Source organism: Brachyhypopomus gauderio, unplaced genomic scaffold, assembly GCF_052324685.1.
Source record: "Brachyhypopomus gauderio isolate BG-103 unplaced genomic scaffold, BGAUD_0.2 sc40, whole genome shotgun sequence".
Taxonomy (NCBI): domain Eukaryota; kingdom Metazoa; phylum Chordata; class Actinopteri; order Gymnotiformes; family Hypopomidae; genus Brachyhypopomus; species Brachyhypopomus gauderio.
The window spans coordinates 3,152,496-3,166,889 of NW_027506868.1; the positions used below are offsets into that span (position 1 = coordinate 3,152,496).

At 44.6% G+C, this 14,394-nt stretch overlaps 1 protein-coding gene across 7 annotated transcripts in view; it reads left to right on the forward strand.

The window, feature by feature from the left end:
• Positions 1-14,394, forward strand: part of atp2b3a (ATPase plasma membrane Ca2+ transporting 3a) — a 66,531-nt gene that overhangs the window by 43,565 nt on the left and 8,572 nt on the right. For 5 of the 7 annotated variants that reach the window (XM_076985347.1, XM_076985346.1, XM_076985348.1 and 2 more), the window contains one exon: positions 3,393-3,479. The exons of the other annotated variants lie outside the window; for them this stretch is intronic. In XM_076985347.1, the coding sequence (XP_076841462.1) occupies positions 3,393-3,479 (87 nt within the window). The remainder of the gene's footprint in view (positions 1-3,392; positions 3,480-14,394) is intronic. 7 annotated transcript variants of the gene reach the window in all.

The window sequence follows — 14,394 nt, forward strand, 5'->3', positions numbered from 1 at the left end:
GCATGCTCGAGAGAAGATTTTCTTGGCGCCTTCTGCACCAAAACTAAAATGAAGACCCAGCGTTTCACCATTTAACTAGAGGACTTCAAACGTTCACTGAGTGAAGTTAATGTGGATCTTTACTAAGCTAACACAACTAACTTGGTGGTGTTTGTTGAGTTTGAATTTTGAACTAGGTCGTATTTCAACATATTTTCCAAACGTATAGTTATCAAAACTAGAGCTAAGCCAACAAGTTGTTTTTCAGTGTTTTAACTTTGCTATGAGTTTAGTAATGTTAGTGTTAATACTGTTGTGGTTGGCAAGGACAAGCTACCGATTAACGACGTGTTAACTGTCCGTTTGGAATTTAACTACCTCACGTCGGCAAACTGTTAGCATGCGGACTAACGTTAGCTACCTAGCTAGCTAGATCTGCGTAGTAATTAAGCATTTGCTGAAGCCCAATCTAATTAAGTACTTTTTTAGATACTTTTTCCAACCACATACAGCTCCGCGGTCAGTTCTCCCGTTTCCCTGGATGTGTGTTGTATGCATGTTAGTGTCCCCCCTCCCTTAGAACCAGTGTGGTTTTGCCGTTAGCGTATTGCTAATAAATTAGCATTGAGCTAACGTTGGTGTCATGGCTCATTCTTGTACTCCTGACTCGACGACGTTTCAATTTTTATTACATTTATAAAGCAGCTCTCATATGCCTGTTTGGTAATATTTTATGTTTACTTTTTGACATGCAAATAAAATGCACAATTACTTAATTATATTCTGTATATTTTGAATTTACTTCATAAAGCATAAAATGTATAGTTCAGGCAACTTGGATACTTTTTTTTTTTTTTTTGGCCCACCTCCACCCCCCCATCTTTGGAGGACAACTTTGTTTTTATGTACAGATTTAAATGGCAATTATAACAATTCTGTATAATATATAGTGTAGTGATAACAATATATAGTGATAACAATATGCAAAGTGATAATTATTGGGGTTAGGTGGACCAAAAAAAGAGGGGGAGAGAAATAATAAAAAGGGAAAAGACAGAGGTAGGAGAAGAAAGGAGAAGGAAAAGAAAAGAAGAAAAAAAAAATAATAATAAAATAATAATAATAATAATATTAATAAAATATTAATAAAATAAAACACGCAACCAGCTCAAATGACCACTGCAAAGAAGTACAGAAAGTAAACCAAATACATATAGTACAGATGAGTGCGATGTATGGGTGTGTGTGAGTGTGTGTTTATGTGCAACCTAGAAGTGCAACATAGGATAGATGTATGGAATGTACTTACCAGCAAGGGTGGGTAGCTGAGACAGCATTCCCCCAGAGGCCAGAGGCGCGTCCGCCCGCCGCGCTGCACCCGGCGCGTCCGCCCGCCGCGCTGCACCCGGCGCAGCAAAGCCTGGAGGAGGACCGTTCGCTGCAGCACCTGCAGCTCCCGATCTCTCTCCCCTTATCGCTCTACTCCTGGCGCGTAGTCTGGCGCCTGTTTCGTGTGTGTCTGTCCCAGTGTTCGTGAGTCTGCCCGTATGTGTACCGAACCCCTTTTTCCCGTTTGTTCCTCTGTGTGTAAGTGTTCCTGTTTGTGTGTTTGTGTCCGTCCCGTTAAACGTGTCTAACGTGTTTTCCCCGGTCTTCCCAGGGAGGGTGTTCTAAGCTGTTGGTGGCGGACTCTCCACCGAGGGCGGTCATCTCCCAGACGCAGGACTGGGTGCTTCGGATCCGCCCATCGACGTGGGTTCGGGGCACTCGGTCCTGTTGGCACCCCGGGACGGGTAGTGCCCTTGGTGGGGGTGTCTGTCACGCTACGGTCCCCGAACCCTTCCTTTGGGGCGTGTGTTAACGTTGTCTGCGTCTATTCGTCTGCGTCAGTGTCTCTCTGTGGGTGCGGGTGCGTCTTGTCATTATCCGTCTCACCTGTGTCTCGTCTCGTCATCACGTGGGGTTGATGTGGTCTGTCTATTTAATGTGCGTTCGCGCAGTGTCTTGTGCTCGTCGTTGTCTAAGTTTACACATTGTGTGTGCGTGTTTCAATGTTAGCTGTGCACTTACTGTGCTATTATTGTCTCAATAAAAGTGACGTCTGTTGCCACAAGAGGGATCCGTGTCTCGTCCTTCGCTGCGCTCCCAGCGTCACATCTACGGTGTCGCCAGCTTCTATTAAGGCATTTATTTCATTGCTTTTTCGTGTAAGGACACCCAGTTTTCCTCTACGAGATGCAATTAATTTAAACAATTGTTTTTCTCTTTTGATGACCTCCTCATCCTCGTTCATTACGTGTCCCAGCATTATTCTGTCTTTTCCCAGACTGAATCGAAGATCTGTAAAGCTTTCCTTAGCGCAGCGGCCCAAGCTTACTCAAACACCAGTGTACTCACGACTCGCCGCCACGGCCGGAGCTTCCCCACAGATCCATGATTCCATTTTCCGCTCCGTGACTCCACAAACTCCTAGAACATTTTTTTTTACTTTGTTCTGTCCATTCGTCCAATGCTGAGAAGCCCGGCATTATTAACGCACACTCTCCGAATCCGTTGAATTAAAAGTTATTTATTGCGTACAAGTGAAATGTTGATATAATCCATGATCCGTCATTCTTAACTGCATATTATGAAAATGGTCAAATTAAAGCGTGGTCAAAAAAAATGTGTTTACCAAGCCTCCCACTAGCTTTCCCACTAGCGTTTCCCCAGACTATCCTACGTCATATAACCTTGTGACCAAAAAACTCAGGTGCGTCAATTTAACTAATAAAAAATAATAAGTGTATGCAAAATGGCTGTAACACTGTCTCTCTCTCTCCCACTCTCTCTCTCTCTCTCTCTCTCTCTCTCTCTCTCTCTCAATCTCTTTGTCCCTTTGTTTGTTTTTCTTCTAATAAATAGTTGGTCTAGTCATACTTAACTAAAGGTGTAATTTGTTGTAGATGTTTTGCCTATATAGTATAGTATATAGTATGCTTACCAGTACCTGTGTTTCTCTTCATTTTTTCTTCTTTCTTCCTTACTCAAATTGATATTAACTCAGATTGATATTAACTCAGTCTAATATCTCTTCTGTATCTTATTTAAGTCTCCAGCTGTTTCCTTCTCTCCTTTTTCATTTTTGACTCTGGTGTCATATGCTGGTAATTATTGCTTTCACTGCCATATTTTTCTTGGCTATTTTTCTTCTTATTATTATTGTTTGTTTGTTTGTTTGTTTTTTATTGTCTTGTACCGGGTATAAGACCATTGCTTCTGCTCCATGTCCTTTGACAAAAACTGTTACTTTAAATGTTCACATACTCTTATACTAATATGCTCCTGAAATCTCTTCACCACTCATTCATTCAGTCTCATTCATTCTGTTCATGGAGGCGTGTCTGTGTGATGTGCTTCTTTCTCTCCTGCAGATGGAGGTAGTGAGCACCTTCAAGAGAAGCGCTTCGTTTCAGGGAGCAGTGAGGCGCCGCTCCTCCGTGCTCAGCCAGCTCCATGACGTAACCAATCTTTCTAGTCCCACACACGTAGTTTTGTCCCCTGCCAACACGCCTGCTGCCCCCGGGACTGAATTACAACACTCCGCTAATGGCACTTCCTAGAGCCAGGACGGCCACTCACGTACTCGTACACACACATGTACGCGTACACACACACGTACTTATACACACACACGTACACACCCATGTACTCATACACACACACGTACTCGTACACCCACACATACTCGTATACACACACGTATGCGTACACACACATGTACGTGTACACACACATACTTGTACACACACGTACGCGTACACACACACGTACGTGTACACACACATACTCGTACACACACGTACGCGTACACACCCACGTACGCATACACACCCACGTATGCATGCACACACACGTACACGTACACACACATGTGCTCGTACACACACAGTGTGGTTTTGCTTCATGTCTGATTTCATTGCTCATTGTGAGAGCTTTTTCTCTCTTTCTCCTCTCTCTTCTCTCTCTCTGTTTTCTCTTTCTCTTCTCTCTTCTCTCTCTCTCTCTCTCTCTCTCTCTCTATGTCCATCTTTGTTTTGTGGTCATCTGTTGCTTTTCCTGCACTCACTACCCTCAGCTCTCTACTCCACTACCTCACTGCCTCAGGCTGCACTGGTGTGTTTGGTACTGTCTCTGCTGCCTTTGTTTCTCTCAGAGCTTTTTTCATCACCGAGCAGATGGGGAGGTTTTATTCAGTAGTGAGCAGATGGGGAGGTTTTATTCAGTAGTGAGTGTTTGCATCTCCTACATGCATGTCCCCTGTGTTGTGCTGGTAATGGATTTGCCTGAAATGTTTGTTATTGCAAACTTTAAAACTGGTAACATAATTAAAGAGACAATACACATAATGAGCAGAATTAGCTGAGAGGAGTGTGGATGGACGTGTAAAAGGTCATGGCACCTAAAGACCTCGACCTCTGACCTTTCTCTGGCTACAGTTAGGAAAACAGCCATAATTTTCTTTATAGGAATACATGCATCATTTCCTGTTTAGGAATACATGCATCGTTTTCTGCTGTTGCATGCTAATTTGCTTTAACTTGAATTAGTTTGGTGAGATTTCTTAAGAGCTTCTGTCTTCTCTTTTAAGACCTTTCCTCTCTCCTTTCACAGGCTTTAAGTTCTGCTGTTGTATACTGTTATGACATTGTTATGGCATCATTATGGCACTTATGATGTTTATTCTTTATTTGACTTCATTTTGTTGTTAATTTCCTGACCATAACTCTCTTTTTCTCTGGGTTTTTATATTTCAGTTCATTGAATGAATTTCTGTCTCTGTTCAGATTAGCTGAGTCACCGTACATTTACTGCATAACATTGATTGTTTATCTGTGTAATAAAGAAAACTGTTATAATGGCCGAAGGTTCCACTAGGTGCCAGGAAGCCTCAGTGTTGTTCTGTGCCTTACTGTAGTGTGAATGCCATGGGTACTCTAACCCCTCCCCTCTCCCTCCCTCTCTCTTTCTCTCTCTCTCTCTCTCTCTCTCTCTTCTCTCTCCCCTCTCCCTCCCTCACTCTCTCCCCTCCCCTCTCTCTCCCTTTCCTCCCCTCCCCTCCTCTCCCCTCCCCCCCCCTCTCTCTCTTCTCTCTCCCCTCTCTCCCCTCTCTCTCTCTCCCTCTCACCCCCCTTTCTCTCTCTCTCCCCTCTCTCTCTCCTCTCTCTCTTCTTCCCCTGCCTACTGCTCTAAAGACCTTCTGTCCTGGGATCCTGATTTGTTTTTTCTTTCTCCCCCCCCCTCTCTCTTAACATTACGCAGGTTTATCAGTTTAATCCTGTTCTGTTCTGTCTTTGCCTCTTTTATTCACAACAAATATCTTAGTATATTTGTTTATCTTAGTATGTTTGTTATCTTAGTATATTTGTTTACCTTATTATATTTGCTGTTTGCTTTTTTCAGACTTGTCTCCCTTTGTCTTATTAGTAATAATATTAATTATTAGAGTCTATCTTGTCTACCATCCTCCTGAGCTGCTGGACTATGTGTATATAAAACGTTCTCATGAATAGTGAGTTCCAGATAATACTGTGAATTATACAAAGTTGCAGTAACAGATAGACATGTAGTGTATTCTGAGATGAGGTTCGGGGGGATCACACTTCACACTTCCTGTCTGCCTCCTCGTGTCTTGTGATTGGCTCACACCTTTTATGTTTGGGTGAAGCTATTCATTCAGTTTATGTTGTGGTTTTCCATTCAGCTTGTGATATGAACTCAGCCTGAATGTGCTGGTCTAATCTGATGGTTTAAGTCGGTTGAAACAGAAACACACTCTTTCTTTGGTTTTGAGAGTCTTGGCCTTATACTCGTTTACACCAACAGTGCAACAAAGTCAATTGCACTGCAATGCTGCACAGAACTTCACAGAACTGTATAACACTGCCCAGAACTGCACAGCACTGCACATAAGTGTATAACACTGCACAGAACTGTATAACACTGCCCAGAACTGCACAGCACTGCACATAACTGTATAACACTGCACAGAACTGCATAGCACTGCACAGCATTGCACAGAATTGCACCACACTGCACAGCAATGCCATTTAACAATGATTAAAATCGCTATTTGGAAAACCAAAGCAGTCCAAGTGCTTGAACTCCTCTCTTACGTGTTTATGATGTAAACTCACCTTTTCACACCTTTTCACTAATTTTTCAACTCACCTTGTCTGTGTATGTACTGTATGTGGCATGTGTGTGTGTACGTGGTGTTTGTGTGTACATGGTGTTTGTGTGTGTGTGTGTGTGTGTGTGTGTGTGTGTGTGTGGTGTCTGTGTGTGTGCGTACTGTATGTGGCGTGTGTTTGTGTGTGTGTGTGTGTGTGTGTGTGTATGCTGTTTGTGTGTGTGTGTACGTGGAGTCTCTGTGTGTGCGCATACTGTATGTGGTGTGTATGTGTGTGTGTGGTGCTGAATGCTTTTATACACCTCATGAAGATTCATTTCATTGCAGTGACTAAATTTCTGTCACACAATGAGATTGGCTGATGATGCACATGACCTTTGACACATGGCTGATCGGTGTTGTAATATTTCTCTTGTTGAAACTTGTCCTTGCATGGCATGCATTGCGCATGTCTCATGGGGAGCAGCCTCATGAATATTCATTTACTGTGTGTATGATATTGAGGGTGTAAGGGGTGTGTTTCTCAGGCTCATGAATATTCATTTAATGTATGTATCCTATTGAGGGTGTAAGGGGTGTGTTTCTCAGCACAGAACCCACAGCACTGTACTGTCTGTAGTGCAAGTGGCCATTTAGATTTTTGTACTGACATTTGAATTTCTTGCGAGATTGAATGTTGCTGAGATTCCTTATCTTCTAGAAACATATGAATAACTTTCAGAATAAGAATATTAAATCAATAAAGTATACCAACATTAATCAGTAATGTAATCTGTTCTTTAAAGAATGTTCGATCTTATTTAAATGACCAGTATGTCAATAAATATGGTGTTCTCTCCTCTGTGTGTGTGTGTGTGTGTGTGTGTCTGTGTGTGTGTGTGTGTGTGTGTGTGTGTGTGTGTGTGTGTGTGTGTGTGTGTGTGTTTGTTTTGGTGTGTTCTCTCCTCTGTGTGTGTGTGTGTGTGTGAGTGTGGGTGTTTGTTTTGGTGTGTGTGTGTGTGTGTGTGTGTGTGGATGTTTGCTTTGATGTGTTCTCTCATCTGTGTGGGTGTGGGTGTTTGTTTTAGTGTGTTCTCTCCTCTGTGTGTGTGTGTGTGTGGGTGTTTGTTTTGGTGTGTTCTCTCCTCTGTGTGTGTGTGGGTGTTTGTTTTGGTGTGTTATCTCCTCTGTGTGTGTGTGTGTGTGGGTGTTTGTTTTGGTGTGTTATCTCCTGTGTGCGTGTGTGTGTGTGTGTGTGTGTGGGTGTTTGTTTTGGTGTGTTCTCTCTGTGTGTGTATGTATGTTTGTTTTAGTGTGTTCTGTGTGTGTGGGTGTTTGTTTTGGTGTGTTCTCTCCTCTGCATGTGTGTGTGTTTCTTTTGGTGTGTTCTCTCCTCTGTGTGTGTGTGTGTGTGTGTGTGTGTGTGTTTGTTTTGGTGTGTTCTCTCCTCTGTGTGTGTGTGTGTGTGTGTGTGTGTGTGTATGTGTGTATGGGGGGGGTGTGTTCTCTCATCTGTGGGGGTGTGGGTGTTTGTTTTGGTGTATTCTCTCCTCTGTGTATGTATGTATGTTTGTTTTGGTGTGTTCTCCGTGTGGGTGTGGGTGTTTGTTTTGGTGTGTTCGCTCCTGTGTGGGTGTGTGTGTGTGTTTGTTTGTTTTGGTGTGTTCTCTCCTCTGTGTGTGTGTGTGTGTGTGTGTGTGTGTGTGTGTGTGTGTGTGTGTGTGTGTGTGAGTGTGGGTGTTTGTTTTGGTGTGTGCGTGTGTGTGTGTGGGTGTTTGCTTTGATGTGTTCTCTCCTCTGTGTGTGTGTGTGTGGGTGTTTGTTTTGGTGTGTTCTCTCCTGTGTGTGTGTGTGTGGGTGTTTGTTTAGGTGTGTTATCTCCTGTGTGTGTGTGTGTGTGTGTGTGTGGGTGTTTGTTTTGGTGTGTTATCTCCTGTGTGTGTGTGTGTGTGTGTGTGTGTGTGTGTGTGGGTGTTTGTTTTGGTGTGTTCTCTGTGTGTGTATGTATGTTTGTTTTGGTGTGTTCTGTGTGTGTGGGTGTTTGTTTTGGTGTGTTCTCTCCTCTGCATGTGTGTGTGTGTGTGTGTTTCTTTTGGTGTGTTCTCTCCTCTGTGTGTGTGTGTGTGTGTGTGTGTGTGTGTGTTTGTTTTGGTGTGTTCTCTCCTGTGTGTGTGTGTGTATGTGTGTATGGGGGGGTGTGAACACATCTGTGGGGGTGTGGGTGTTTGTTTTGGTGTGTTCTCTCCTCTGTGTGTGTATGTATGTTTGTTTTGGTGTGTTCTCCGTGTGTGTGTGGGTGTTTGTTTTGGTGTGTTCGATCCTGTGTGGGTGTGTGTGTGTGTTTGTTTGTTTTGGTGTGTTCTCTCCTCTGTGTGTGTGTGTTTGTTTTGGTGTGTTCTCTCCTGTGTGTGTGTGTGTGTGTGTGTGTGTGTGTGTGTGTGTGTATGTGTGTATGGGGGGGGGGGGTTTGTTCTCTCATCGGTGTGGGTGTGGGTGTTTGTTTTAGTGTGTTCTCTCCTTTATGTGTATGTGTGTGTGTGTGGGTGTTTGTTTTGGTGTGTTCTCTCCTCTGTGTGTGTGTGTGTGTGTGTGTGTGTGTGTGTGTGTGTGTGGGTGGGTGTTTGTTTTGGTGTGTTATCTCCTCTGTTTGTGTGTGGGTGTTTGTTTTGGTGTGTTCTCTCTGTGTGTGTATGTATGTTTGTTTTGGTGTGTTCTCTCCTCTGTGTGTGTGTGGGTGTTTGTTTTGGTGTGTTATCTCCTCTGTGTGTGTGTGTGTGTGTGTGTGGGTGTTTGTTTTGGTGTGTTATCTCCTGTGTGCGTGTGTGTGTGTGTGTGTGGGTGTTTGTTTTGGTGTGTTCTCTCTGTGTGTGTATGTATGTTTGTTTTAGTGTGTTCTGTGTGTGTGGGTGTTTGTTTTGGTGTGTTCTCTCCTCTGCATGTGTGTGTGTGTGTGTGTTTCTTTTGGTGTGTTCTCTCCTCTGTGTGTGTGTGTGTGTGTGTGTGTTTGTTTTGGTGTGTTCTCTCCTCTGTGTGTGTGTGTGTGTGTGTGTGTGTGTGTGTGTATGTGTGTATGGGGGGGGTGTGTTCTCTCATCTGTGGGGGTGTGGGTGTTTGTTTTGGTGTGTTCTCTCCTCTGTGTATGTATGTATGTTTGTTTTGGTGTGTTCTCCGTGTGTGTGTGGGTGTTTGTTTTGGTGTGTTCGCTCCTGTGTGGGTGTGTGTGTGTGTTTGTTTGTTTTGGTGTGTTCTCTCCTCTGTGTGTGTGTGTGTTTGTTTTGGTGTGTTCTCTCCTCTGTGTGTGTGTGTGTGTGTGTGTGTGTGTGAGTGTGGGTGTTTGTTTTGGTGTGTGCGTGTGTGTGTGTGGGTGTTTGCTTTGATGTGTTCTCTCATCTGTGTGGGTGTGTGTGGGTGTTTGTTTTGGTGTGTTCTCTCCTGTGTGTGTGTGTGTGGGTGTTTGTTTAGGTGTGTTATCTCCTCTGTGTGTGTGTGTGTGTGGGTGTTTGTTTTGGTGTGTTATCTCCTGTGTGTGTGTGTGTGTGTGTGTGTGTGTGTGTGTGTGTGTGTGTGTGTGTGGGTGTTTGTTTTGGTGTGTTCTCTGTGTGTGTATGTATGTTTGTTTTGGTGTGTTCTGTGTGTGTGGGTGTTTGTTTTGGTGTGTTCTCTCCTCTGCATGTGTGTGTGTGTGTGTGTGTGTTTCTTTTGGTGTGTTCTCTCCTCTGTGTGTGTGTGTGTGTGTGTTTGTTTTGGTGTGTTCTCTCCTGTGTGTGTGTGTGTATGTGTGTATGGGGGGGTGTGAACACATCTGTGTGTGTGTGTTTGTTTGTTTTGGTGTGTTCTCTCCTCTGTGTGTGTGTGTTTGTTTTGGTGTGTTCTCTCCTGTGTGTGTGTGTGTGTGTGTGTGTGTGTGTGTGTATGTGTGTATGGGGGGGGGGGGGTTTGTTCTCTCATCGGTGTGGGTGTGGGTGTTTGTTTTAGTGTGTTCTCTCCTTTATGTGTATGTGTGTGTGTGTGGGTGTTTGTTTTGGTGTGTTCTCTCCTCTGTGTGTGTGTGTGTGTGTGTGTGTGTGTGTGTGTGGGTGGGTGTTTGTTTTGGTGTGTTATCTCCTCTGTTTGTGTGTGGGTGTTTGTTTTGGTGTGTTCTCTCTGTGTGTGTATGTATGTTTGTTTTGGTGTGTTCTCTCCTCTGTGTGTGTGTGGGTGTTTGTTTTGGTGTGTTATCTCCTCTGTGTGTGTGTGTGTGTGTGTGTGGGTGTTTGTTTTGGTGTGTTATCTCCTGTGTGCGTGTGTGTGTGTGTGTGTGGGTGTTTGTTTTGGTGTGTTCTCTCTGTGTGTGTATGTATGTTTGTTTTAGTGTGTTCTGTGTGTGTGGGTGTTTGTTTTGGTGTGTTCTCTCCTCTGCATGTGTGTGTGTGTGTGTGTTTCTTTTGGTGTGTTCTCTCCTCTGTGTGTGTGTGTGTGTGTGTGTGTGTGTTTGTTTTGGTGTGTTCTCTCCTCTGTGTGTGTGTGTGTGTGTGTGTGTGTGTGTGTGTGTGTGTGTGTGTGTGTGTATGTGTGTATGGGGGGGGTGTGTTCTCTCATCTGTGGGGGTGTGGGTGTTTGTTTTGGTGTGTTCTCTCCTCTGTGTATGTATGTATGTTTGTTTTGGTGTGTTCTCCGTGTGTGTGTGGGTGTTTGTTTTGGTGTGTTCGCTCCTGTGTGGGTGTGTGTGTGTGTTTGTTTGTTTTGGTGTGTTCTCTCCTCTGTGTGTGTGTGTGTTTGTTTTGGTGTGTTCTCTCCTCTGTGTGTGTGTGTGTGTGTGTGTGTGTGTGAGTGTGGGTGTTTGTTTTGGTGTGTGCGTGTGTGTGTGTGGGTGTTTGCTTTGATGTGTTCTCTCATCTGTGTGGGTGTGGGTGTTTGTTTTAGTGTGTTCTCTCCTCTGTGTGTGTGTGTGTGGGTGTTTGTTTTGGTGTGTTCTCTCCTGTGTGTGTGTGTGTGGGTGTTTGTTTAGGTGTGTTATCTCCTCTGTGTGTGTGTGTGTGTGGGTGTTTGTTTTGGTGTGTTATCTCCTGTGTGTGTGTGTGTGTGTGTGTGTGTGTGTGTGTGTGTGGGTGTGTGTGTGTGTGGGTGTTTGTTTTGGTGTGTTCTCTGTGTGTGTATGTATGTTTGTTTTGGTGTGTTCTGTGTGTGTGGGTGTTTGTTTTGGTGTGTTCTCTCCTCTGCATGTGTGTGTGTGTGTGTGTGTGTGTTTCTTTTGGTGTGTTCTCTCCTCTGTGTGTGTGTGTGTGTGTGTTTGTTTTGGTGTGTTCTCTCCTGTGTGTGTGTGTGTATGTGTGTATGGGGGGGTGTGAACACATCTGTGGGGGTGTGGGTGTTTGTTTTGGTGTGTTCTCTCCTCTGTGTGTGTATGTATGTTTGTTTTGGTGTGTTCTCCGTGTGTGTGTGGGTGTTTGTTTTGGTGTGTTCGATCCTGTGTGGGTGTGTGTGTGTGTTTGTTTGTTTTGGTGTGTTCTCTCCTCTGTGTGTGTGTGTTTGTTTTGGTGTGTTCTCTCCTGTGTGTGTGTGTGTGTGTGTGTATGTGTGTATGGGGGGGGGGGGTGTGTTCTCTCATCGGTGTGGGTGTGGGTGTTTGTTTTAGTGTGTTCTCTCCTTTATGTGTATGTGTGTGTGTGTGGGTGTTTGTTTTGGTGTGTTCTCTCCTCTGTGTGTGTGTGTGTGTGTGTGTGTGTGGGTGGGTGTTTGTTTTGGTGTGTTATCTCCTCTGTTTGTGTGTGGGTGTTTGTTTTGGTGTGTTCTCTCTGTGTGTGTATGTATGTTTGTTTTGGTGTGTTCTCTCCTCTGTGTGTGTGTGGGTGTTTGTTTTGGTGTGTTATCTCCTCTGTGTGTGTGTGTGTGTGTGTGTGTGTGTGTGTGGGTGTTTGTTTTGGTGTGTTATCTCCTGTGTGCGTGTGTGTGTGTGTGTGTGGGTGTTTGTTTTGGTGTGTTCTCTCTGTGTGTGTATGTATGTTTGTTTTAGTGTGTTCTGTGTGTGTGGGTGTTTGTTTTGGTGTGTTCTCTCCTCTGCATGTGTGTGTGTGTGTGTGTGTTTCTTTTGGTGTGTTCTCTCCTCTGTGTGTGTGTGTGTGTGTGTGTGTGTGTGTGTGTTTGTTTTGGTGTGTTCTCTCCTCTGTGTGTGTGTGTGTGTGTGTGTGTGTGTGTATGGGGGGGTGTGTTCTCTCATCTGTGGGGGTGTGGGTGTTTGTTTTGGTGTGTTCTCTCCTCTGTGTATGTATGTATGTTTGTTTTGGTGTGTTCTCCGTGTGTGTGTGGGTGTTTGTTTTGGTGTGTTCGCTCCTGTGTGGGTGTGTGTGTGTGTTTGTTTGTTTTGGTGTGTTCTCTCCTCTGTGTGTGTGTGTGTTTGTTTTGGTGTGTTCTCTCCTCTGTGTGTGTGTGTGTGTGTGTGTGTGTGTGTGTGTGTGTGTGTGTGTGTGTGAGTGTGGGTGTTTGTTTTGGTGTGTGCGTGTGTGTGTGTGGGTGTTTGCTTTGATGTGTTCTCTCATCTGTGTGGGTGTGGGTGTTTGTTTTAGTGTGTTCTCTCCTCTGTGTGTGTGTGTGTGGGTGTTTGTTTTGGTGTGTTCTCTCCTGTGTGTGTGTGTGGGTGTTTGTTTAGGTGTGTTATTCCCTCTGTGTGTGTGTGTGTGTGTGTGGGTGTTTGTTTTGGTGTGTTATCTCCTGTGTGTGTGTGTGTGTGTGTGTGTGTGTGTGTGTGTGTGTGTGTGTGTGTGTGTGTGTGTGTGTGTGTGTGGGTGTTTGTTTTGGTGTGTTCTCTGTGTGTGTATGTATGTTTGTTTTGGTGTGTTCTGTGTGTGTGGGTGTTTGTTTTGGTGTGTTCTCTCCTCTGCATGTGTGTGTGTGTGTGTGTTTCTTTTGGTGTGTTCTCTCCTCTGTGTGTGTGTGTGTGTGTGTGTGTGTGTGTGTGTGTTTGTTTTGGTGTGTTCTCTCCTGTGTGTGTGTGTGTATGTGTGTATGGGGGGGTGTGAACACATCTGTGGGGGTGTGGGTGTTTGTTTTGGTGTGTTCTCTCCTCTGTGTGTGTATGTATGTTTGTTTTGGTGTGTTCTCCGTGTGTGTGTGGGTGTTTGTTTTGGTGTGTTCGATCCTGTGTGGGTGTGTGTGTGTGTTTGTTTGTTTTGGTGTGTTCTCTCCTCTGTGTGTGTGTGTTTGTTTTGGTGTGTTCTCTCCTGTGTGTGTGTGTGTGTGTGTGTGTGTGTGTGTATGTGTGTATGGGGGGGGGGGGGTTTGTTCTCTCATCGGTGTGGGTGTGGGTGTTTGTTTTAGTGTGTTCTCTCCTTTATGTGTATGTGTGTGTGTGTGGGTGTTTGTTTTGGTGTGTTCTCTCCTCTGTGTGTGTGTGTGTGTGTGTGTGTGTGTGTGTGTGTGTGTGTGTGTGTGTGTGTGTGGGTGGGTGTTTGTTTTGGTGTGTTATCTCCTCTGTTTGTGTGTGGGTGTTTGTTTTGGTGTGTTCTCTCTGTGTGTGTATGTATGTTTGTTTTGGTGTGTTCTCTCCTCTGTGTGTGTGTGGGTGTTTGTTTTGGTGTGTTATCTCCTCTGTGTGTGTGTGTGTGTGTGTGGGTGTTTGTTTTGGTGTGTTATCTCCTGTGTGCGTGTGTGTGTGTGTGTGTTTGTTTTGGTGTGTTCTCTCCTCTGTGTGTGTGTGTGTGTGTGTGTGTGTATGTGTGTATGGGGGGGTGTGTTCTCTCATCTGTGGGGGTGTGGGTGTTTGTTTTGGTGTGTTCTCTCCTCTGTGTATGTATGTATGTTTGTTTTGGTGTGTTCTCCGTGTGTGTGTGGGTGTTTGTTTTGGTGTGTTCGCTCCTGTGTGGGTGTGTGTGTGTGTTTGTTTGTTTTGGTGTGTTCTCTCCTCTGTGTGTGTGTGTGTTTGTTTTGGTGTGTTCTCTCCTCTGTGTGTGTGTGTGTGTGTGTGAGAGTGTGGGTGTTTGTTTTGGTGTGTGCGTGTGTGTGTGTGGGTGTTTGTTTTGATGTGTTCTCTCATCTGTGTGGGTGTGGGTGTTTGTTTTAGTGTGTTCTCTCCTCTGTGTGTGTGTGTGTGGGTGTTTGTTTTGGTGTGTTCTCTCCTGTGTGTGTGTGTGTGGGTGTTTGTTTAGGTGTGTTATCTCCTCTGTGTGTGTGTGTGTGTGTGGGTGTTTGTTTTGGTGTGTTATCTCCTGTGTGTGTGTGTGTGTGTGTGTGTGTGTGTGTGTGTGTGTGTGGGTGTTTGTTTTGGTGTGTTCTCTGTGTGTGTATGTATG